General features: G+C 43.2%; 2 protein-coding genes across 4 annotated transcripts; both read right to left on the bottom strand.

The window, feature by feature from the left end:
- Positions 1–434: 434 nt before the first annotated feature.
- LOC129857100 (pre-B-cell leukemia transcription factor-interacting protein 1-like) lies at positions 435–23793 on the bottom strand. Of its 3 annotated transcripts, none has more exons than XM_055925035.1 (11): positions 23667–23793; positions 12749–12831; positions 12491–12617; positions 8200–8261; positions 7667–8096; positions 7289–7525; positions 7009–7032; positions 6289–6341; positions 6080–6184; positions 5860–5950; positions 435–5329 (listed from the first exon to the last, which is right to left on the bottom strand). In XM_055925035.1, the coding sequence occupies exons 2-11, from the start codon at positions 12803–12805 to the stop codon at positions 3234–3236; spliced, it is 3282 nt and encodes a 1093-aa protein (XP_055781010.1). In that variant the 5' UTR covers positions 12806–12831; positions 23667–23793; the 3' UTR covers positions 435–3233. The 3 variants fall into 3 exon arrangements, with proteins under 3 accessions (XP_055781010.1, XP_055781008.1, XP_055781009.1); XM_055925033.1 differs by having other exon boundaries at positions 5716–5950; positions 23667–23792; XM_055925034.1 differs by lacking the exon at positions 7009–7032 and having other exon boundaries at positions 5716–5950; positions 23667–23791.
- Positions 23794–24087: 294 nt separating this feature from the next.
- LOC129856662 (lens epithelial cell protein LEP503-like) lies at positions 24088–25820 on the bottom strand. Its single transcript, XM_055924403.1, has one exon. It carries the CDS (start codon positions 24984–24986, stop codon positions 24795–24797), a length of 192 nt encoding a protein of 63 aa, XP_055780378.1. The 5' UTR covers positions 24987–25820; the 3' UTR covers positions 24088–24794.
- Positions 25821–26513: the final 693 nt, after the last annotated feature.

The following is a 26513-nucleotide window of genomic DNA, read 5'->3' as shown; positions in this document are numbered from 1 at the left end:
GTGCAGAATACTAGAGAACAACCTTTAAATATGTCTTGAGAAAAGGGAAGTGAAAACAATGTCTTGACTGCAGAAGTTGTTGTGCAGGTTTAAAATAGTCAGATAGAGGTTCACTGTTGCTGTGAAGTGCTGAAGGGGAATTACCAGACCTGTAACGGACGGAACAGACCTGTAACGGACGGCACAGACCTGTAACGGACGGCACAGACCTGTAACGGACGGAACAGACCTGTAACGGACGGAACAGACCTGTAACGGACGGAACAGACCTGTAACGGACGGAACAGACCTGTAAGGGACGGAACAGACCTGTAAGGGACGGAACAGACCTGTAAGGGACAGAACAGACCTGTAATGGACAGAACAGCAATCCTTTTCATTCTCACATCAGTTGGCATGAAGCTGACATTTTGGACACAACAACACGACAACTGTTCTTCAGAAGGTCAAAGCTTCATTTATTAGGTTGCTTTTATCACAATCGTACCATATTACATTTAAAGCACACAAAGGAGTTTTCAAAGATGCTGCTGTAAGCCCACCTGGTTCAACTTGAATGTCCATTCAATCAATGTTTTAATGAGTGGATATGGGCTTGTCAATCATCAGTTTTACACAGTTACCATCATGTAAACATAGGGCATCAGTAAGACTTTATTTTACAGCCCTGCTTCATCTGGTATCTACCAGGTATTTACTATAAAACTATGGTAACAAGTCATACCTTTTGGTACTTATCTCAAAGAATTCAACAGAATTAGAAACTATTACAATTAATAGTTTAAAAAATAATACAAAAGTTATTAGGTGGTTATTCTGATGATCATTCTACTATGTAAGTAAATAACTGGTAAATACAGGACTGTAAAGTCAAGTTGAACCACAACATCCATCTCTTCTCTTTCCTGAAGACAATCCTTATCTTAAGTACCATGAGCATTCTGCTTCATAAGAACTGTTGCAACATAAGCAAAAGTAAAGACGTTTTAGTGTTTTCAATACATTCCCTCTTTATCCAAAAGGATGGATGCATGGTCAACATATTACATTGTCTCCAAAGCAAGTTAATGTGCCTTCTGACATTTCTAAAATCCTCTATTTTATTTTAAATATAATATATCATTCAAATGTTTTGTAAGTGTGTGGTGTTTTACTGCACTATTTACAACCTGTTAAACATTGACATGAAAATAAAGGCCTGCATCACGTTACATTCACTCCTCCTCAGTACTTCAGTCACTTTGGAAATCTATCCTTTAATGACTTTTAAAGACCACGTCTCACAAACAAAAATGAAGTTATTAATAAATAAGTTAACAGAAATGATTGACATGAATGAGAGCTACCAACACTACACGCGGCCAGTGAAAGGGTTAACTTGGCAGTGCACGATGCATAGTGTAATCTACAGGGGAAACACACTCCTCTTTATGAAACAGACAAGTGTTACACCCCTGTTTTAGGCTAGCGATCCTGGGTGGTTTGGTTTCCTATGTGCTTGGGTACAGTACAGTAAGAGGTTAGGCGAGGGGTTGATTTGGGATTGGCCATTGAGAGACAAATTCTAGTCCCCTCCCACTATCTTTATTAAGACTGCTGGATGGGTCTCCGTTTCCTCAGTGCCACTGGCCTGCTAGTCTCTCTCTCTACTCCCATCAACAACTTCACATATCCCTCTCAAATGAATGCCTGAGGTGTGTGTGTGTGTGTGTGTGTGTGTGTGTGTGTGTGTGTGTGTGTGTGTGTAATACATGATTCATTCAGACTTTTAAACTGTTGAAATGGAAAACAGCATAAGATTAAAGACATTAGTAGATAGTGTGTGTTTGGACATGTTTCACTATATTTGTGGGAACCAGAAGTCCCCACAAGAATAGTAAACAAACAAATTTGACCAACTGGGGGCATTTTGTTAGTCCCCAAGGTCAAATGCTATTTCTAGGGGGTTTATGGTTAAGGTTAGAATTAGTGTTATGGTTAGAATTAAGTTCAGGGTTAGGAGCTAGGTTTAAGGATTCATTTTGGGTAGAGGATTTTGAATGGGTTAGTTATACAAGGTTAGATATACAAGACTGTGTGTGTGTGTGTGTGTGTATGTGTGTATGTGTGTATATATATATATATATATATATATATATATATATATATATATATATATATATATATATATATATATCCATTCAAACGTTTGGGGTCACTTAGAAATGTCCTTGTTTTTGAAAGAAAATCAACTTTTTTGTCCATTAAAATATCAAATTGATTAGAAACAGTGTTAATGTTGTAAATTACAATTGTAGATGGAAACAGCAGATTTTTAATGGAATATCTACAAAGGCTATTCCATGCGAGAAATTGAAGATCTCATACAACGCTGTGTACTACTCCCTTCACAGAACAGCGCAAACTGTCTCTAACCAGAATAGAAAGAGGAGTGGGAGGCCCCGGTGCACAACTGAGCAAGAGGACAAGTACATTAGAGTGTCTAGTTTGAGAAACAGACACCTCACAAGTCCTCAACTGGCAGCTTCATTAAATAGTACCCGCAGAACACCAGTCTCAACGTCAACAGTGAAGAGGCGACTCCGGGATGCTGGCCTTCTAGGCAGAGTTCCTTTGTCCAGTGTCTGTGTTCTTTTGCCCATCTTAATCTTTTATTTTTATTGGCTAGTCTGAGATTTGTCTTTTTCTTTGCAACTCTGACTAGAAGGCCAGCATCCCGGAGTCGCCTCTTCACTGATGACGTTGAGACTGGTGTTTTGCGGGTACTATTTAATGAAGCTGCCAGTTGAGGACTTGAGGCATCTGTTTCTCAAACTAGACACGAATGTTTTCTAATGATCAATTAGCCTTTTGAAATTATAAACTTGGATTAGCTAACACAACGTGCCATTGGAACACAGGAGTGATGATTGCTGATAACGGGCCTCTGTACGCCTATGTAGATATTCCATTAAAAATCAGCAGTTTCCAGCTACAATAGTAATTTACAACATTAACAGTGTCTACACTGTATTTCTGATCAATTTGATTTTAATGGACAAAAAAAAAAGAAGTGTTTTTCTTTCAAAAACAAGGACATTTCTAAATGACCCCAAACTTTTGAACGGTGGTAGTATATATATGTATGTGTGTGTTGCTCCTCCTAAATTCTACCTTGCAGCACATCCATCTATTTTCCTAAACCTCCATCTTTCCGCTCCTCCTGACATGCATTGACTCCCTTTCTCACTCCATCACACCCGTCCTCTCCCACTCTCCTTCCTCCACTTCTCCCTCTCTCCTCCCCCTGGAACTGAAAACCTGTTCATGGCTTCTTCCTCAAAGTCATCCATCTCCTCCTCTACCTCCTCATCCTCCACCATATCCTCTAAGATGTCATCCACATCCTCCACAAAGTCCTTGAAGCTCATCTGGTCATGAACGAACACTCCGTCACTGAAGAACTCCTTGGTTAGCTTACTGAGCTCCTCCCTCTTGGAGGCCTCCACCCCCACCCTCTCTGCCTTGACCAGGTAACCCAGGAGCAGGGCCTCAAACTCCGGCATGGTGACAGGGAGCAGCCCCTCTGCCTGGGCGCAGGCCTCCACTGAACTGCAGTGGGTTTGAGGGTTGGGTTTGTGCTGCAGTCGTTCTCTCTGGTGACTCCAGTAGTCAGGTTGCTCAAGGTGGGGTCTGCGGTGGGTTTGGGGTGGGCCCTTTTCTCTCTTTCTCCTCTCTTTCTCCCCTTCCTTAGAGTAGTGGTGGTGGTCCTTCTCATTCCCTCTGTCCTTTTCCCAGTTTCCACCGTTTCTCTCCTTCAAGCCTTCCATCTTTCTATTTCCATCAGACCACTCATTTTCTCTCCTGTTGTCCTTACTCTTCCACTCTTTACTGACGTCTTTCTTTGTCCAATATTTCTCTCCCTTCCACTCCTTTTTCTCTCCTCTCTCCTTCCATCCTTTGCCAAGGTCTTTGTAGTCATCCCTGTCGTTCTTCCACTCCTTCTCTCTCTTCCACTCATCCCTGCCCTTATCCCAACCTCCTTTTCTTAGATTTTTGTCCTCTTTTCCATTCTTCTCTCCCTTCCACTTATCCCAGCCCTCATCCCAACCTCCTTTTCTTAGATTTTTGTCCTCTTTTCCATTCTTCTCTCCCTTCCACTCATCCCTGCCCTCATTCCAACCTCCTTTTCTTAGATTTTTGTCCTCTTTTCCATTCTTCTTTCCCTTCCACTCATCCCTGCCCTCATTCCAACCTCCTTTTCTTAGATTTTTGTCCTCTTTTCCATTCTTCTCTCCCTTCCACTCCTTTTTCTCTCCTCTCTCCTTCCATCCTTTGCCAAGGTCTTTGTAGTCATCCCTGTCGTTCTTCCACTCCTTCTCTCCCTTCCACTCATCCCTGCCCTTATCCCAACCTCCTTTTCTTAGATTTTTGTCCTCTTTTCCATTCTTCTCTCCCTTCCACTTATCCCAGCCCTCATCCCAACCTCCTTTTCTTAGATTTTTGTCCTCTTTTCCATTCTTCTCTCCCTTCCACTCATCCCTGCCCTCATTCCAACCTCCTTTTCTTAGATTTTTGTCCTCTTTTCCATTCTTCTTTCCCTTCCACTCATCCCTGCCCTCATTCCAACCTCCTTTTCTTAGATTTTTGTCCTCTTTTCCATTCTTCTCTCCCTTCCACTCCTTTTTCTCTCCTCTCTCCTTCCATCCTTTGCCAAGGTCCTTGTAGTCATCCCTGTCGTTCTTCCACTCCTTCTCTCCCTTCCACTCAACCCAACCTCCTTTCTTTTGATTTTTCTCTTCTTTTCCCTTCTGCTCGCCCTTGCCTTTTTTCCACTCCTTGCTATCACTCCATCTTTCAGGTTTTCCCTTTTTCCAATCTTTCTCCACCTTCCAGTCTTTTTTCTCACTCTTCTCCTTCCATTCAATAATGTTTCCTCTGTCCTTCCATGGTTTGCCCTCATCCCCTCTGCTAGATTTATCTTTCTTCCATTCTCCCTTCTTGTCTTCTTTCTTCTTCCACTCTTTCTCCTCTTTTCCTTCTTTCTCCTGGTCATATTTTCCACTTCTCCACTCTTTTTCTACCTCACAATCCTTCTTCCCTCCCTTATTCCAATCCGTCTTCCCTACCTTATTCCAATCCGTCTTCCCTACCTTATTCCAATCTGTCTTCCCTCCCTTATTCCAATCCGTTTTCTCTTCCTTCAACTCTTTTTGATCTGTTTTCTCTCCCTTCCCTGGTTTCTTGCCCTCCCTCTCTATTGTTCCGGCTGTGTTCTGGCTGTCATCCCCAGCTTGGCCAGAGTGGGGCGGGACAGAGGCAGAGACTGGAGGTGATGCTGCTTCTTTGGCTAAGGAAAGAAATTAAGAGAATTAGACATTTTTGTGTTTGTGTACATGTACATGTTGTGTGTGTGTGTGTGTCTGTGTGTGTGTGCTAGTTCAGTCACTGTGGCTATTAGTGTCACTAGCTAGCTCTTTCCCCCTGTCCTCTTCCTCCCGCCTTCACATTCCCTACTCCCCTCCCTCTCTCCTACACAGACCTGTGGGTTCAAATACTATTGGAAATCTTCCAAATACTTTTAGGGATGGCTTTAGCATGCCTGGTGTACCAGGTGGGCGGGGTTTGCAGTTAAGACAATTTTATTGTGCCAGGCATTCTCAATCAAGCCCAGCTGAAGTACAGTATTGTAAATTATTTTAAATAGTATTTGAAGCCAGGTCTACTCCTAAGTACCTGTGCTGTGTTTTAGTTCAGTCACTGTGGCTCTGAGTGTCTCTAGATCCTTCTGTAAGACAGGAACAGACTCCAGCTCTCTCTTCATCCTCTCGTTCTCCTTCTGAAGGACAGGGAGCGATGTCATCTCTTTCTTCAGCCTACCGTGCTCCTTCTCCACCTCCTCTCTCTTCTTTCTCTCCTTCCCTCCATCCTCCGCCTCCTGCTGGGCTACTTTTAGCTCCTCTTTCTGTGCCTGATTACATTTTTTTTAAAGAAAAGAGGACCCTTTGAGAATATAGGCAGCACACACACACACAGTTGTACATTAGGTCAGAAAGAGAGAGAGAGAGGAAGAGAGAGAGAGACACAGCGAGGGGCCTACCATGAGTTGGGCTTGCAGTACAGCTATCCGTGGGTCTTCTTTAGCCAGTTTATTCAGTTGGTCTGTACTGTCAAGAGGAAGAGGAACCTCAGGATTCAGCCATTCCTTTGACACACAGACAAACAGACACACAGACAAACATTACACACACACTACCATTTGAATTTTGAAGTTAGAGGGGAATAAGATATATAGAGAAAGAGGCTGACCTGTTTTCCCACCACCTCTGTTTCTCTCAGCTCCCTGGCATCATAGTCCCCCTCTGGAAGGACAACAGCTGTTATAACACATCACAAGACTGACACAGAATGTTACAATGCATTATATCACTGTTATAACAAGTATAATGCATCATAAAGACAATGGAGACAACCACAGACATCATATCACATAATAGATAGATCATTGGGGACAATACACGTCACTCTACACACAAACACTAGGATGCACTATCACCATGACAACAAAACACAAGGATGGAATGCAACACACAGTGCATCAGTGCATGTCAGGAGCTTCCTCATCAAAGCATTGAGAAACAACATGATGCATCAAAACAGTCAAACGGTGTCATGAGGATGGGCAGGCAACATCACCTGCACAAAGCCCCCTCAGCATGCACACACACATGTTATCATTATCAACATGCACTTGTCATTTGCAATTGGCTAAGTAGCCCTTCAGTTACACAGGGGGGAAAAAACTAAATCATTAAGCGAATATTAATTTCTAACATTCATTGAATAGTAATATTATATACAGTGTAGATCTAGAAAGAGCAGTGCATCTTGGGAAAGCATAGAGAGCACTATCAACCAAGCATGCGAGTGTTAATCGCATAACACTCCTCTTTTCCTCTGGTACACACACACACACACACACACACACACACACACACACACACACACACACACACATACACAACCTACCACCATCCAGGTCCATGAAGACACCTGTAGACATAATACAGTCTCAGATAGACCTTTATCTGTGACCACTACTTCAACCAACACACTACTGACTAGCTGTGATGTGGGGGACAAATCCCTTTAGTCTAATCATTCATCATTATGTGAAGCACGTTGTGTTACCGTCATAGAGAAGAGACAGGCACAGGTGACATACAGGTGTGTGTAGGTCATACACAGGTCACTTAAAGGTAACAATATTGTATGTTACCATGACAACAGAAACTGCAGAGACACACACCTGAGAAGAAGATGGTTCCGAGGCCCAGCAGTATGACAGCTCCTAGGATGCACTTGTTGAGAGAGAAACCAGTCTCCTCTTGCTCCCTCTGCTGCGGAATCCGGAACTCATCCTCCTCCTCCTCCTCGTCCTCCTTCCTTCCGATCCGCTCCAGAGCCGCCAGGAGAGACCCCCTCCTCCTCCTCACCCCTGACACCCCTTCCTCCTCCCCCACCACCTCTGCTTCCAGATGGGAGTCTGGCCCAGGGAGAAAGAGAGGAGTTATAGCCACTGAACATTAGCTTTAAAAGGGACAGTTTACACAAACTACATTGTAAGGAGAAGTGACAGTGAAGCTAATGTTGTTACGATGCTCCAGACAGATGCCTTGTGTCTCACCTGTCTTGGCCCCGACCTCAGACAGATCAGACTCCTCCTCTTCCGGCCCAAGCCCCTCCTCATAATGATGATGCACATCCTGTATATACCCCTCCGCTTCCTGTACAAGCCCCACCTCTTCCGGTGGCTCAGTGTTGAGCAGCAAGGCAGGGGGCTCTTCAAGGTCGGGGGAGGAGCTAATGTGGGTGTAGGAGTCAGAGAACGAATCAGGGTCAGAGATGGGAGGGGCTGGATTCCCAGGAAGGCTTCTGGATTGGCTGTGTGTATCTGGGTCACGGCCTGTGGGGGCGGGGACTTCTAACAGAGAGCTCGGAGGAGCAACACTAGCAGAGGTGGAGTCAAGGGCAGGGTCAAAGGGAAGGTCATGGGTGGGACTCTCTACAACAGGGGTGTAATCCTTGTCTCTCTCTGGTTGTGTTTCCTGGGTCTCCTGGGGATGGATGTGAAACAACTGTTAGAGTCCAAGACCAGTCAGTGTTTCCTCTAGCTAGATATGATCCTAGGTGGGGTATCAATAGAGATGGATCTCTAACCTGCTGTAGCTTCACAGAGTGAGACTCTTCAGCAGACACTGCATCCTCCCCAGGCCTACTCTCTGATAGACAGACAGACATGTTAGAGGTTAAGTAGTATAACAGTATTAGTGCCTGTAGGTTCTACTATTGCAGTTGCGACCCGTCATTCACGGCAGGGCAGAGCCCCACCTGTTTTGTATGTTATTTGGCATTAATACGTTTCACATATCAGTTTGCAAACAATGAGTTAATAACGCTGCATACAAACATGGTCTCTTTTCACATTTCTTGAGTATCGCAGCTCCAAAATGCAGGTGTTTTTGCCAGGCTCAGCGCTTTCTGTGGTGGTGGGGCAGCCAGCGGAAAATACAGATCGAAGGGGTTGGAAATGTTCTCTAGTTGGGTCGTGATTGGGTCAGTGTTCTGTCACTCATGGGGACACTACGTCAACGCAAAATCTACGGGGAGATTATGCAGCAATGAAGGTCCACAAGAACACAGTGGCCTCCATCATTCTAAAATGGAAGAAGTTTGGAAACACCAAGACTATTCCTAGAACTGTCCGCCCGCCCAAACTGAGCAATCGGGGGAGAAAGGCCCGAGAACCCTATGGTCACTTTGACAGCACTCCATAGTGGAGTGCTGAACTCTTTGGCCTGAATACCAAGTGTCACGTCTGGAGGAAACCTTGCACCATCCCTACAGTGAAGCATTGTGGTGGCAGCATTTTTTAATTTTTTTTTATTTTTTTTTATTTAACCTTTATTTAACCAGGTAGGCAAATTGAGAACACGTTCTCATTTACAATTGCGACCACAGCATCATGCTGTGGGGATGTTTTTCAGCGGCAGGGACTGGGAGACTAGTCAGGATTGAAGGAAAGATGAACGTAGCAAAGTACAGAGAGATCCTTGATGAAAACCTGCACCAGAGAGCTCAGGACCTCAGACTGGGGCGAAGGTTCATCTCCCAACAGGACAACGACCCTAAGCACACAGCCCGGACAATGCAGGAGTGGCTTCAGGACAAGTCTCTGAATGTCCTTGAGTGGCCCAGCCAGAGCCTGGACATGAACCCAATCAAACATCTCTGGAGAGACCTGAAAATAGCTGTGCAGCGATGCTCCCCATCCAACCTGACAGAGCTTGAGAGTATCTGCAGAGAAGAATGGGAGAAACTCCTCAGATACAGGTGTGCCAAGCTTGTAGCGTCATATCCAAGAAGACTTGAGGCTGTAATCGCTGCCAAAGGTGCTTCAACAAAGTACTGAGCAAAGGATCTAAATACTTATGTAAATGTGATACATAAATTTGCTAAAATAAAAAACGTTTTTGCTTTGTCATGATGGGTTATTGTGTGTAGATAGTTTTTTTTAATCCATTTTAAAATAAGGCTGTAATGTAACAAAATGTGGAAAAAGTCAATGGGTCTGAATACACTATCTACCGTAGCTTTGATTGGACTGATCATGTCAACGTGATACTTTCAAAATCTTAGCTAGTAAACAGTCATCATGAGTCAAGTCGATAATGTACTGGCAAATCATTTTCAATAATTGTCATATGAAGAGAAATTATACAAAATGCATCGTTGCTCATCGGCCATTGGACCAACATTACACAACAAGTAGGAAATCGCAAATTCAACAATGAGTGGTTTGGAAGGAATCATTGGCTACCTGCAAACGTTGCAAAGCAATCACTAGCCTGCTATTCAGTGGAAAGGGTGTGTGGTCCAAGTCTGGGTTTAATGGTCTCTTTTCCAAGCTTAAAAGGATAAACTCACTCAAGTCAGATTTCCCAGTTCCGAAATCTGCCCCGTTGTTTTGAACAAACAAATCTCAGACTTGAGTGAGTTCAAGACAAGTGGGAACTCTGGGAAATAAAACGAGTTCCGACTGGGAAAATATGTTTTGAATGGTCATCCAACTGAATTCTAAGTCGGGAACTCAAGCCTCTTTCTAAAGCTCCAACCTAAAGATCATGATTTGACCTTGTCCCCCCCCCCCCCACCCAGAGTTCCCAGTTGTCTTGAAAGCACCATAAATCCAGAGAATGCCAGACTTTGATGACAAAGTATGCTGACAAAATTTGCCCATAAGAAGGACCGCTGCGCCACCTTCCTGTTCAAGTGAGCACAACAAGGTGAGTCCAAACACGTCTTGCATGCTGCTGCATAAATGATATAATATGCCAGGGAGATATGTATACTCAAGCGAAGTATGTTGTGTAGTAAGCTATTAGTAGCTCATGTGCCTCACCCTAATAGATTTGTTAACTTTCTCCCTCATAATTTAGCCTACTGTTCTGACTTGTGCCTATAGCCTGTTTTAGAGAAATATAGTCACTGAATATTGTAAGAGCTTTCATTGTCTGCTTATATGACCACTTTATTGATCCTACAGTTCTGACTTGGTGTACAGGGATACTACTGTAAGAACAGCCCATGTTCTGAATTCTGTCACTGTATATTTCAAAAGTGCTGAACAAAGTTATATTGACTACGTCCATTTTAGCTCGCTCATTAATGTCTTAATCAAAATGACGGATTGATTCTTATCCGCTCATCGTTCCCTTATGGCACAAGTTTGTACATCTTAATTGTCAGTAGAAACCACATTTGTTTTAACAAGTCAGCCATATCAGCTATGTTTTTTTAAAGGCAGTAAATGAGGCTGAATGAACTGTTTCGCTGCCAGACAAGGCTCCACTGACAGCCAGGTGTAGTGGTGGTAAGGATTCACTCCATGGTGCTGAAAAGAAAGCTCTGCTGTTGGGACAGCTTTATGTAGGCCCAACAGTTTGTGAGCACTGTTTGTTACTGTTATAGTGCAATTCATGTATTGTGTAGTGTTGTTTAGTGGCTTTAGTGGCATGAATCAAAAAAAAATGTTTGAGTTTGCCCCACCAAGATTTACATGCTAAAATCGCCACTGTGGCAATATGTGTAGTGTACCTGTAGGTTCTCATGTGGCAATATGTGTTGTGTACCTGTAGGTTCTCATGTGGCAATATGTGTAGTGTACCTGTAGGTTCTCATGTGGCAATACAGTAAGCTCCGAAAGTATTGGGACAGGGAATCTTTTGTTGTCGTTTTGGCTCTGTACTCTGGCACTTTGGATTTGAAATGATAAAGTGACTTGAGGTTAAAGTACAGACTCAACTTTAATTTGAGGGTATATTCATCCATATCATTTAGAAATTACCTAACTTTTTGTACATAGTCCTCACATTTTAGGGGACCAAAAGTACTGGGACAAATTAATTTATATTATGTGTATTAAATTAGTCCAAAGTTTAGTATTTGGTCCCATATTCCTAGCACACAATGATTGCAGTAAGCGTGTTACTCTACTAACTTGTTGGATGCATTTGCAGTTTGTTCTGGTTGTGTTTCATATTGTGTTGCGCCCAATGGAAATGAATGGTAAATAATGTAGTGTCATTTTGTAGTCACTTTTACTGTAAATAAACACTTCAAAACACACTTCTACATTTATGTGGATGCTACCATGATTATGGATAGTCCTGAATGAATCGTGAATAATGATGAGTCAGAAAGTTAGACGCACAAATATCATACCCACAAGACATGCTAACCTCTCACCATTACAATAACAGGAGAGGCTGGCATTATATATCATACCCCCAAGACATGCTAATCTCTCACCATTACAATAAACCTGTAGGTTTCTCTGCAGCAGCAGTATGACTGGGTGTACCTGTAGGTTTCTCTGCAGCAGTATGACTGGGTGTACCTGTAGGTTTCTCTGCAGCAGTATGACTGGGTGTACCTGTAGGTTTCTCTGCAGCAGCAGTATGACTGGGTGTACCTGTAGGTTTCTCTGCAGCAGTATGACTGGGTGTACCTGTAGGTTTCTCTGCAGCAGCAGTATGACTGGGTGTACCTGTAGGTTTCTCTGCAGCAGCAGTATGACTGGGTGTACCTGTAGGTTTCTCTGCAGCAGCAGTATGACTGGGTGTACCTGTAGGTTTCTCTGCAGCAGTATGACTGGGTGTACCTGTAGGTTTCTCTGCAGCAGTATGACTGGGAGTACCTGTAGGTTTCTCTGCAGCAGTATGACTGGGAGTACCTGTAGGTTTCTCTGCAGCAGTATGACTGGGTGTACCTGTATGTTTCTCTGCAGCAGTATGACTGGGTGTACCTGTAGGTTTCTCTGCAGCAGTATGACTGGGTGTACCTGTAGGTTTCTCTGCAGCAGTATGACTGGGTGTACCTGTATGTTTCTCTGCAGCAGTATGACTGGGAGTACCTGTAGGTTTCTCTGCAGCAGTATGACTGGGAGTACCTGTAGGTTTCTCTGCAGCAGTATGACTGGGAGTACCAGTAGGTTTCTCTGCAGCAGTATGACTGGGTGTATCTTCATGGTGCTCTGTTCCCTCCTCTACAGGCCTCAGTGTCTCAGCAACAGTCTCCTGAGACACACACATTATTTAATTGACCCATATGGTGACACATTAATCCCATTTGAAAAACAAATGTTCAAAACTCAAACTTTTGTAAACTCTGCAGTGCACACACACACTAAAGTGTAAAGAGAGCGTACCTCAGCTGTGAGGACAGTCCAGCTATTGCTGTTGGCAGCACCACTGCTGTCAGACATTGTCCCCTCGTGGCTCTGTCCAGCACCTGCAAGTCAAACACAGTACTTCAGCACAGGCTATAGATAGACCTACAGTAGACCAGTATTATTGAAATCCAGGTCCACAGTTTACTGGTTTTCATTCTTTCCTTCAACTGATTTAAACCTGGGAAACCAAGTGTGTGCCTGTCATGGGCGATTACATGACATTGATTGATAGAGTAAGGGCCAGAGGGAGAGGAGAAAGGCAGCACACCTGCAGAGAGGCCCCCAGGGCCTAAATAGTATTGCTATAGGCTTTATGTACAGATACTAAAAAGACTGTAAAATCACCAGGAAATCAGCTCCAAGAGATTTTAATTCAATAAGTCTGTTCTCAAGTATTCCCATGCATAACAGAGAGACACGTGTTGTATACAAATGTAAGCAAGGTTTGAAATTATTATTTTAGTCAAACATAGTGGCAAGAAAAAGTATGTGAACCCTTTGGAATTACCTGGATTTCTGCATAAATTAGTCATAACATTTGATCTGATCTTCATCTAAGTCACAACAATAGACAAACAGTGTGCTTAAACTAATAACACACAAATTATTGTATTTTTCTTGTCTATATTGAATACATCATTTAAACATTCACAGTGTAGGTTGGAAAAAGTATGTGAACCCCTAGGCTAATGAGTTCTCCAAAAGCTAATTGTAGTCAGGAGTCAGCTAACCTGGAGTCCAATCAATGAAACGAGATTGGAGATGTTGGTTAGAGCTGCCCTGCCCTATAAAAAAAAAGAAGAGGAATGGTCCAAAATTCCTCCTGACCGTTGTGCAGGTCTGATCCACAACTACAGAAAACTATTGGTTGAGCTTATTGCTGCCAAAGGAGGGTCAACCAGTTATTAAATCTAAGAGTTCACATACTTTTCCCACCCTGCACTGTGAATGTTTACATGGTGTGTTCAATAGACAAGAAAACATATTATTTGTGTGTTATAAGTTTAAGAAGACTTTCTGCTATTGTTGTGGCCTAGATGAAGATCAGATCAAATTCTATGACCAATTTATGCAGAAATCCAGGTATTTCCAAAGGGATCAGATACAGTGTCAAGAAAAAGTATCTGTTTGGGCTTCTTGCGGTCAATTTACAGTCTAAAACTATTTGTAATTTTGTTCCGGCCCCCCGACCATCCGCTCAGAGTCGGTATGATACAGTACAGTTCACTGTTCCACTTCTCATTCTGCTACTGAAGGCCTTACAGAGTATGCTACATTACAGTTCACTGTTCCACTTCTCATTCTGCTACTGAAGGCCTTACAGAGTCAGTATGATACAGTACAGTTCACTATTCCACTTCTCATTCTGCTACTGAAGGCCTTACAGAGTCAGTATGCTACATTACAGTTCACTGTTCCACTTCTCATTCTGCTACTGAAGGCCTTACAGAGTATGCTACATTACAGTTCACTGTTCCACTTCTCATTCTGCTACTGAAGGCCTTACAGAGTCAGTATGATACAGTACAGTTCACTGTTCCACTTCTCATTCTGCTACTGAAGGCCTTACAGAGTATGCTACATTACAGTTCACTGTTCCACTTCTCATTCTGATACTGAAGGCCTTACAGAGTCAGTATGCTACATTACAGTTCATCACTGTAGGGGCGGCAGGTAGCCTAGTGGCTATGAGCGTTGGGTCAATAATCGAAAGGTTGCTGGTTTGATTCTCTGACCAGCCTAGGTAAAAAAAAAGAAATCTGTCGATGTGCCCTTGAGCAAAGCACTTAACCCAAATTGCTCTGTATAAGAGCGTCAGCTAAATGACACATTATTATTATTTTTTTTTTTAAATGTTCCACGCTACTGAAGACCCTACAGCATCAGTATGCTACAGTACTGTTCCACTCCTCATTCTGCTACTGAAGGCCCTACAGCATCAGTATGCTACAGTACTGTTCCACTCCTCATTCTGCTACTGAAGGCCCTACAGCATCAGTATGCTACAGTACTGTTCCACTCCTCATTCTGCTACTGAAGGCCCTACAGCATCAGTATGCTACAGTACTGTTCCACTCCTCATTCTGCTACTGAAGGCCCTACAGCATCAGTATGCTACAGTACTGTTCCACTCCTCATTCTGCTACTGAAGGCCCTACAGCATCAGTATGCTACAGTACTGTTCCACTCCTCATTCTGCTACTGAAGGCCCTACAGCATCAGTATGCTACAGTACTGTTCCACTCCTCATTCTGCTACTGAAGACCCTACAGCATCAGTATGCTACAGTACTGTTCCACTCCTCATTCTGCTACTGAAGACCCTACAGCATCAGTATGCTACAGTACTGTTCTACTCCTCATTCTGCTACTGAAGACCCTACAGCATCAGTATGCTACAGTACTGTTCCACTCCTCATTCTGCTACTGAAGACCTTACAGCATCAGTATGCTACAGTACTGTTCCACTCCTCATTCTGCTACTGAAGGCCCTACAGCATCAGTATGCTACAGTACTGTTCCACTTCTCATTCTGCTACTGAAGGCCCTACAGCATCAGTATGTTACAGTACTGTTCCACTCCTCATTCTGCTACTGAAGGCCCTACTACAGCATCAGTATGCTACAGTACTGTTCCACTCCTCATTCTGCTACTGAAGGCCCTACAGCATCAGCATGCTACAGTACTGTTCCACTCCTCATTCTGCTACTGAAGACCCTACAGCATCAGTATGCTACAGTACTGTTCCACTCCTCATTCTGCTACTGAAGGCCCTACTACAGCATCAGTATGCTACAGTACTGTTCCACTCCTCATTCTGCTACTGAAGACCCTACAGCATCAGTATGTTACAGTACTGTTCCACTCCTCATTCTGCTACTGAAGGCCCTACAGCATCAGTATGCTACAGTACTGTTCCACTCCTCATTCTGCTACTGAAGGCCCAACAGCATCAGTATGTTACAGTACTGTTCCACTCCTCATTCTGCTACTGAAGACCCTACAGCATCAGTATGCTACAGTACTGTTCCACTCCTCATTCTGCTACTGAAGACCCTACAGCATCAGTATGCTACAGTACTGTTCCACTCCTCATTCTGCTACTGAAGACCCTACAGCATCAGTATGCTACAGTACTGTTCCACTCCTCATTCTGCTACTGAAGGCCCTACAGCATCAGTATGCTACAGTACTGTTCCACTCCTCATTCTGCTACTGAAGGCCCTACAGCATCAGTATGCTACAGTACTGTTCTACTCCTCATTCTGCTACTGAAGACCCTACAGCATCAGTATGCTACAGTACTGTTCCACTCCTCATTCTGCTACTGAAGGCCCTACAGCATCAGTATGCTACAGTACTGTTCCACTCCTCATTCTGCTACTGAAGACCCTACAGCATCAGTATGTTACAGTACTGTTCCACTCCTCATTCTGCTACTGAAGTCCCTACAGCATCAGTATGTTACAGTACTGTTCCACTCCTCATTCTGCTACTGAAGGCCCTACAGCATCAGTATGCTACAGTACTGTTCTACTCCTCATTCTGCTACTGAAGACCCTACAGCATCAGTATGCTACAGTACTGTTCCACTCCTCATTCTGCTACTGAAGGCCCTACAGCATCAGTATGCTACAGTACTGTTCCACTCCTCATTCTGCTACTGAAGGCCCTACTACAGCATCAGTATGCTACAGTACTGTTCCACTCCTCATTCTGCTACTGAAGACCTTACAGCATCAGTATGCTACAGTACTGTTCCACTCCTCATTCTGCTACTGAAGGCCCTACTACAGCATCAGTATGCTACAGTACTGTTCCACTCCTCATTCTGCTACTGAAGGCCCTACAGCATCAGTATGCTACAGTACTGTTCTACTCCTCATTCTGCTACTGAAGGCCCTACTACAGCATCAGTATGCTACAGTACTGTTCCACTCCTCATTCTGCTACTGAAGGCCCTACAGCATCAGTATGCTACAGTACTGTTCCACTCCTCATTCTGCTACTGAAGGCCCTACAGCATCAGTATGCTACAGTACTGTTCCACTCCTCATTCTGCTACTGAAGACCCTACAGCATCAGTATGCTACAGTACTGTTCTACTCCTCATTCTGCTACTGAAGACCCTACAGCATCAGTATGCTACAGTACTGTTCTACTCCTCATTCTGCTACTGAAGGCCCTACAGCATCAGTATGCTACAGTACTGTTCCACTCCTCATTCTGCTGCTTAAACTCCTCATTTACATCCTCTGTTTTTACATGCACGGGAAGTGTGTGTGTGTGTGTGTGTGTGTGTACGTACATGAAGTGCACACTCATGTGATTGCATTCAGTCCTTCATTAGTAGTATAGTGTGTGTTGCTAACATTGTGGCTACCCTGGCTTCTGACTGGCTGACGCATGCTTTGGCAGAGACAGGGGTTACTATGGCTCGGGCCATTGTAGAATTAGAATTAGTAGAACAGACATTCCCAAAGGAGCAGTGGATTGGCCTACACCAGGAGCCATATCAGGTGCAGGAAGGCCCAGTATTTATTTAATGTTCGATTAATTGATGCCAAACACAATCTATTTTATTGTGCCTTTCTCAAAGTTTATTGTATGGTGGATTTTAGAGAGCTAGTCCATTCTAGTCATTGTGATTCTATGTCTGGCCAGGAAGTGCAGGAGGCACCTCCACTCAGGCTGAAATTACTGGAGCAGAAACCAACTGACTGAAAATACTTGACAGGATTATAAAACGGTGCAATAAACTGCATACATGCATTAGTATGTTTCTGGAAAGCCTAGAAAAAAGTATCCTGTCTACTTTCAAAAGTATGTTCTTCTATTAAATTGGACTTTAGGCTACTTCCAATACGGGTTATTATTGTCATTGTGTCTGACACCATCTTCAATCATGCCACTTCTGTCAGATCACAGCATGACACACTTCAGTCCCCCATGTCTCTTCTCTGTCCCACAGTCATTTAGGTCTTCTAATCAGGCTCTTCCCATGAGAGGCCTGTTGAACGTCACCTAGGGCCAACGGAGGATTGTGGAGCATATCGCGGAATGACTTAAATATAGATATTAGCCTAGCTAAATATAGAGCCAATGAGATAGACTCCAAGACAGAGAGAGCGAACAGTGCCCTGGTGAATCAATCAAACATGCACACGCATTCTGAAGGAGCGCCACTGTCTCAACTGTGGAGCATTTAAAGAGGCAGTGGCGACCCGTCATTCAGGGCAGAGCTAAAAATATACAAATAACACATATATACATGTATTTTTTTTGCATTAATGTCAGTTTGCAAACAATCATTGAGTTAATAAATCCGCATAGTCTCTTTTTCGCTTTCTTGAGCAAGGCAGCTCCAAAATGCAGGTGTCTCATGGGGACACTGAGTCACCGCAAAATCTACGTGTAGAGCTTAAATTCAAGCCACTTGGGTACCCATCCAAGAAGGCTCAAGGTCTTTGGCCACAGATAAAATGTTGTCAAATCACATGTCTACCGAAGCTTTGATTGGACTGATCATGTCAACATCATACTTTCAATGTCCTAGCTAACAGTCAAAATCAGGAACCAAGTCAACAATCTACTGGCAAATCCTTTCAATACTTGTCATATGAAGAGAAATTATACATAAAATGTATCGTTGCTCATCGGTAATTGGACATAAACATTACACAACAAGTTGGAAATTTAAAATTCAACAATGAGTGGTTTGGAAGGAATCAGTGGCTAACTACAAACATTGCAAAGCAATCACTAGCCTGCTATTCAGTGGAGGTGGTGTGTAGTCCAAGTCTGGGTTTGAGGGTCTCTTTCCAAGCTTAAAAGTATAAACATTCAAACACCATGGGCCATAAAAGGGTGAATACATTAGCCATGCTGTCAACTCAGACTTCTACAGCATTCAAAACAACTGGGAAATCTCAGACTTCAGTGAGTTTCAGACAACTGGGAACGTGTAAAAAAAAAAAAAAAAAAGCTCAGACTGGGAAAATACGTTTTGAACGGTCATCCATCTCTAAATAACAAGTCGGGACTTGGGCCTCTTTCTAGAGCTCACCTTGTTTTTCCCCCACTGAGTTCCCAGCTGTCTAGAAAGCACCATAAATCCAGAGAATGCCAGACTTTGATGACAAAGTTTGATGACAGAAATTGCCCACAAAGGACCGCTGCGCCACCTTCCTGTTCAAGTGACCACAACACAAGGTGAGTCCAAAAATGTATTGTATGCTGCTGCATAAATGTAATATTGCAGGGAGATATGTATACTATAGCTAAGAAAGTAATATGTTGTGTAGTAAGCCATGTGCCTCACCCTAATAATTTGGTCCCTTTCCCCCTCATAATAAAAAAAAAAATATATATATATATATATATATATATATATATATTTTACCTTCATTTAACTAGGCAAGTCAGTTAAGAACAAATTCATATTTTCAATGACGGCCTAGGAACAGTGGGTTAACTGCCTTGTTCAGGAACAGAACTATTTTTTTTTACCTTGTCAGCTCGGTGATTTGAACTAGCAACCTTTCGGTTACTGGTCCAACGCTCTAACCACTAGGCTACCTGCCGCCCTGTTCTGTACTGTTCTGACTTGGTGGTGTACAAGTAGCCTATAGCCATGTTTTAGAGAAACGTAATCATCAAATATTGTAAGAGCTTTCATTGTCTGCATATATGCCCCCTTTATTTTTATTATTGTTTTCTACCTGTACACCAAGTCAGAACCAGAGGAACAGCCCATGTTCTGAATTCTGTCGCTGTACATTTCAAAACTGCTGAACAAAGTTATATTGACTATGTCCATCCTAGCTCACTCATTGTCTTAATCGAAATTATGGAATGCTTCTTATCCGCTCGTTGTCCCATTATGACATAGTTAGTACATCTCAATTGTCAGTAGAAACCACATTTGTTTTAAAACTTCTTAGGGATAGCCCCCTTTTTTTATTTTTACCTAAATGACATACCAAAATCTATAATCCTCTAGCCCAGGCCCTGAAGCAAGGATATGCATATTGTTGGTACCATTTGAAAGGAAACACTTTGAAGTTAGTGGAAATGTGAATTGAATGTAGGATAATATAAACACAATAGATCTGGTAGAAGAAAATACAAAGGAAAAAACAACCGGTCTTCTACCACCATCTTTGAAATGGAAGAGAAAGGTCACAGTTGTAGCCATCACTGGTTGTAATTCCGATGGTGTCCACAAGATGGCAGCAGCGTATGTGCAAAGTTTCAGATGGATAACTTGAAGTATGAGTGAACTACAAGACTTTTAGTGTGAAGTCCCCAGGTACATTTGGGCAAATCATGAAGGAGACATTCGCATTCATATAACATTTTTCAGCAAGAATATCATCAAATCTGTATACTTTAGCTTTCCAAGTTTTAGTAGCCATATTATACGTTCAACATTTGCAAAACCCGTTTTCATAACTGTGAATACCCTTATAATTTTTGTACAAAATGAAAAGGGATGCTGTCGTACAAGGTTAGTAGCTACATTTTACGACATATGCATGGTAAAGCCCAGCTCATTGGCTATCTAGCTGGCCTTGTTTGACCCCGATTGGTGCATATTTGACAAAGCTACAGTAGTTCAAGTGATGACCGCCCGCGTCATCGGCGTGCCATTAAGGCATCGCACTCTGACCAAATATGGTGTCCTATAGGATATACTACACCCCTAACGACATAGTGAAGTCTTGTTACCTTCTAGGATCTCTGAGGAATACATATAAATGTGATTTGACTCGTTCTAACAACGTTTAGGGTGAGCTTTTCACAGATTCCTTTCATGGCAAATTGAACGAGTGGAAATACAAAATTGATCGTGCATGCTATATGGACCTTTTTAGGATATGAAAAATTATTTTATCTAACAAAACGACACTTCATGTTATCTCTGGGCCCTTTAGATGATAAATCAGAGCAAGATTTCAGGACTTAAGTACACATTTCCCCTTCAGAGCGGAATTTATCAAACCTATCGCGGTGAAAAAAGTGTTTTGTTAGGAGCTCTCCTCAAACAATAGCATGCCATTTCTTCGCAGTAATAGCTACTGTAAATTGGACAATGCAGTTATATTAACAAGAATTTAAGCTTTCAGTCGATATAAGACACTTATTCTGTTTACTTCTGGCCCTTCTTTGGACACTGTTAACTAACCTCTCCTTCCGTGGCCTCCAACTGCAAGTAAAACTAAATGCATGCTTTTCAACCGATCGCTGCCCACAACTGCCCGCCCGTCCAGCATCACTACTCTGGACAGTCCTGACTTAGAATATGTGGACAACTACAAATACCTAGGTGTCTGGTTAGACTGTAAACTCTCCTTCCAGACTCACATTAAGCATATCCAATCCAAAATTATATCTAGAATCGGCTTCCTTTTTCGAAAAAAGCATCCTTCACTCATGCTGCCAAACATACCCTTGTAAAACTGACTATCCTACCGATCCTTGACTTCAGCGATGTCATTTACAAAATAGCCTCCAACACTCTACTCAGCAAATTGGATGCAGTCTATCACAGTGCCATCCGTTTTGTCACCAAAGCCCCATATACTACCCACCACTGCGACCTGTGTGCTCTCGTTGGCTGGCCCTCGCTTCATATTCGTCGCCAAACCCACTGGCTCAAGGTCATCTAAAAGTCTGCTGGGTGAAGCCCCACCTTATCTCAGCTCACTGGTCATCATAGCAGCACCCACCCGTAGCACGCGCTCCAGCAGTTATATTTCACTGGTCACCCCCAAAGCCAATTCCTCCTTTGGCCACCTTTCCTTCCACTTCTCTGCTGCCAATGACTGGAACGAAATACTTAAAAAAAAAAAATTATTATTATTATTATTTTTTTTTTTAAATCACTGAATCTGGAGACTCATATCTCCCTCACTAACTTTTAGCACCAGCTGTCAGAGCAGCTCACAGATCACTGCACCAGTACATAGCCCCTGAACAAAGGCACACAACGCAACACGCCTAACGTCCCGAATAAATTTCAATAATCTAATAAAACTATATTGAAAAAAATACTTTACGATGATATTGTCATTATCAAATAAAATCAAAGCCGGAGATATTAGTCGTCTATAACGACAGCCTTTCAGAAGGCAATACCAGGTCCCTTCACACGCTCTCCAGAAAACAGGAAACTGGTGACACGTCATGCCGAGAGCTTTTATTCGACCCCAGATCAAGTTATACACTCCATTTCTTCTCTCACTGCCTGTCGACATCTAGTGGAAGACCTATGAAGTGCATGTATACTAATAAATATCAAGGACATTTATAGGCATGCCCTAGAACAGTGCATCGATTTCAGATTTTCCACTTCCTGTCAGGGAGTTTGCTGCAAAATGAGTTCTGTTTTACTCACAGATATAATTCAAACGGTTTTAGAAACTAGAGAGTGTTTCCTATCCAATAGTCATAATAATATGCATATTGTACGAGCAAGAATTGAGTGCAAGGCCGTTTAAATTGGGCACGATTTTCCCCCAAAGTGAAAACTGCACCCTCTGTCCTCAACATTAAGTCAGCCAAATCAGCTATGTTTTATAAAAGACAGTAAATGAGTCTGAATGAACTGTCGCTGCCAGACAAGACTCCGCTGATAGCCAGGTGTAGCAGTGGTAAGGATTCATTCCATGGTGCCAATAAGAAAGCACCGTTTGTCACCACTATAGTGCAATTAATGTATTGTTGATATATATATATTGCCCCACCAAGATTTACATGTTAAAATAGCCACTGTAAATAGTACATGTTCTCTAAACCTATAGTAAGTAGCCTATAATTATATTTATATAAAATAAATCTAGCTTGTTTAAAGAAAAAAAATGTGTCAATGAAAGATACCCTCATTCTTCCGTACTCGCTCTCTGAAGTGGATCATGTCTAGAAGGGATACAGCTTTTGTCAAATTGAAGTCAAAAGTTGCATTTTAGGTAACTCAAACCTTTTCCTGATCTTAACCTAGCTCACCTAACCTGTTACTTTCATTCGCCTAACCTGCTGCAGAATTTATCTTAAACCTGCTATGAAAAGTCAATTTTGACTAAAGCTGTATCCCTTCTAGACAAAACCTCTGAAGTGGTGTATTAATTTGACAGCCATGGAGCTCTCGACAGAGTAGCGAACTTCTGAGACACACTCTTGACCCATCAACTTCACAAACGCATCGGCGCCAGTGGTAGTAGACTTGGCCTATACAAGCGTCCACTGCAAACCACCTTTTCCTCTTTATATTTGCTTAAAATAGGCCTGGGTAATAGAGAACGATGTGCTTTGAAACGAGTTTCTCTTTAATCTGAAATTACATATTTTTGCATTGTCACATGCTTCTTCCGTCTGTGTGCCAACAGCCTATTATATATCTTTATCTGTGTCTCCGCGAAAGAAAATTACCAAAAATGGTCACAACGCTACACTGCTGGCCTTGTGTAGTCGATGCTAGGCTGTAAAATGTTTAAACAAGTGTTCATCCTAAACCTGGCAATGAATCATCGCTCTCTGACACATAATTTGCATGTTAGTCATCTCAGTGTCGACAAAGAAGGTGTGTATTCAAATGTCAACAACTGTCACACCTCATCTACATTGATGAACCAAGAAAAAAATAATCATAATCACAATATAGAACTAATTAATACTGAAACTTTCCTACATCCGTTATAAAACATGTACTATTCAATTAAAGATAACAGGTTTAAATCTGTCAACCTACTATGAAAAACTTTAATCCCTTCCACCGAAAATACAGATAGTTACTTTAACCTCTGTCGAGAAACAGGAAACAGTCACATCTAACGACAAAATAGTAACAAGAACACAAAGTAACATGACATTTTCTACAGCACGCGTTGTTTACCTTATAAAAATGGCAATTGTGTATCAATCCTTTTCTGCCAAATTAATTGAATGCATCCAGCTTCGGTACTTGGAAGAGTCTCTTTGACACTTGCGTGAGCCACGCTCTCTTGTCCAACCGGGAAGGACATTCTCTGACGTCCCACCCCTCCTTGCCCATCTCGCCAATGATCATCGCTCTCTCGCGTCGCTCAATGGGCACACTTTCAGATTGATTGACACACGCAGGTGATAAGAGTGGGTATGCAAAATATACCATACGCAATGCATTTCCGATGTTGAGTGGTGCCACCTGACACTATGATGACATTGGCAGATGTCACGCTCCACTTTTTTGTTTCTCACACACACACACACATCACCTGACTCTGGTTAGCACACACAAACAAAATCAGATATTACATTCATTTTTATTCCTTGCATATTAAGACTGTACAGAAATTAATAAAACTTGGAATTAAATATGACCTAAGCAGCATCAAAAGCCATGTCCATTGCCTCACAGGTTTGGTTTCTCCACAGGTCTAGGATCAGCTGATTGGTGTTAAGACGATTTTTCACACACACACACACACACACACACACACACACACACACACACACACACACACACACACACACACACACACACACACACTGCAGGTCTCCAGACCGACTGACTCAGGATCAGAGAATAACAGAGATCCTCTGATACACCAGGCAGCACATCAGTTTCTCAAGCCTCCAGGCAGGAATACAGAACTGCATCATGGGCACAAAGAGGAGCAAATCCACACACCAGGGCCATATAGTACAACATGTAAACCATAACATACTACACAGTCCTACATATTTGGTAGAATATTTAACAGGTGACATGTACCGTAGCTGAAAGGAAATTATGTTGTCAGAAAACAGTTTGGCAAACATCTTCTATTTTGGAGTCAAACTATGCACAGTATCTAATGTATGTAATGACAAGACTCATACTTACACCGCTTCACACGCTGTGTTTAACATCTTAGCTGGTGAGAGAAAAACGGAAGAGAAAGAGTGAAAAGGAGGAAAAGAGAAACACGTCCAGAGAGACACGCAGGAAAGAGAACCTCACCCTCATGCCCCTCTCTCCCTCTCGTAGTGTCTCAGTCAGTCAGTCCAGTATCTCCTTGATGCACCAGCAGCAGAGTACAAAGTAGAGGCACTCCTTGAGGGACTGGATGAAGCCGTAGGCAATGTTACCACCAAGGAAGTTCTTCCCTCTGCCTAGGCCCATGGCCATGTCACGCAGGTTCTGCCCGAGGGAGGAGGGCATGGCCTGGGGAATAGGACGCTGGGGGTGCATGGCTCTGTTCCACACGAAGGACAAGAGGAAGAAATTATAGAAATGGGAGATGAGAGGAATAGGGGTCAGGTCAATCCCAGAGGAGTAGAGGAGGAAAGGAAGAGGAGAAGACCAGGGTTGGACTGGGTGTGAGTGGACAGAGAGCTCCTCCTATAGTGACATCAACACTACCAACACCAGGGGGTGTTCTCTCAGCTCCTGATCTTTCTCTATTCTATTCTTCTACACTCTGGAACACAGACACACCAGTCACCCCTGGTTGTGAAACATTCTGTTCACTGGCTCTGGGTGTGTTCTGCACCCCACCACCCCTCTCTCTCTCCCTCCCTTCACCCCTCTCTCTCTGCATCTCTAGGGTTTTTGCCAGTCTGGAACAGACTAGCTCGGTGCTCTCCGTCTCTCTCTATGTAAAGCATAATCTATCCACCACACCTACAGTACACCCCTCAGGATAGTTCCAGTATCACCTGCTCAATGCAGCTCTACTGTAAAAGCGCACAATATGCCTCCTCTCTTAGTCCAGGACTGTGTGACAGCCTATTGTTTCTCTCTTCTGGTAATCTGTGTTTTGTGTTCTGAACAGGTTGAAATAAGTAAGCCCCACTATTCTGATTTCTATTCTGTTGGATGAATGCGTGGTGGTCATCGTCCAGGTTGAAATTATTCTGTGAATGACAGCTATAGGACATGTTCTCACCAGAGGTCTGAATATACAACATTTGCTGACATGGACCCTGCACCAATACACATTATCTAACCCTAGACCCTACTGTAGGCCTTGGCACTTAATGTAGAGGCACAACTAGCCTCTACCTCCCCCCTGCGGTAACTCAACTAGCCTCTACCTCCCCCTGCGGTAACTCAACTAGCCTCCCCCCTGCGGTAACTCAACTAGCCTCCCCCCTGCGGTAACTCAACTAGCCTCCCCTCTGCGGTAACTCAACTAGCCTCTACCTCCCCCCTGTGGTAACTAAACAACCCCCCCATGGTAACTCAACACGCCCCCCCCCCCCCCTGTGGTAACTCAACTAGCCTCCCCCCTGTGGTAACTCAACTAGCCTCTACCTCCCCCCTGCGGTAACTCAACTAGCCTCCCCCCTGCGGTAACTCAACTAGCCTCCCCCCTGCGGTAACTCAACTAGCCTCCCCCCTGCGGTAACTCAACTAGCCTCCCCCCTGCGGTAACTCAACTAGCCTCCCCCCTGCGGTAACTCAACTAGCCTCCCCCCTGCGGTAACTCAACTAGCCTCCCCCCTGCGGTAACTCAACTAGCCTCCCCCTCCCCCTGTGGTAACTCAACAAGCCTCCCCCTCCCCCTGTGGTAACTCAACAAGCCTCCCCCTCCCCCTGTGGTAACTCAACAAGCCTCCCCCTGTGGTAACTCAAGTAACTTCTTCCTGCCCGATCCTGTCTCTTTCCTTGTCCTGTCCTCTCATAATCTCCTTGGTCGTCTCCTCGAAGTGTAGAACTTTAATTAAAACAATATATAGTCTTCACCTGTATTTAGCAGAATAAATAAGTAAAGGG

The sequence above is a fragment of the Salvelinus fontinalis genome, chromosome 6, assembly GCF_029448725.1.
Source record: "Salvelinus fontinalis isolate EN_2023a chromosome 6, ASM2944872v1, whole genome shotgun sequence".
Taxonomy (NCBI): Eukaryota; Metazoa; Chordata; class Actinopteri; order Salmoniformes; family Salmonidae; genus Salvelinus; species Salvelinus fontinalis.
This window is presented reverse-complemented; position numbering and strand designations above follow the sequence as displayed.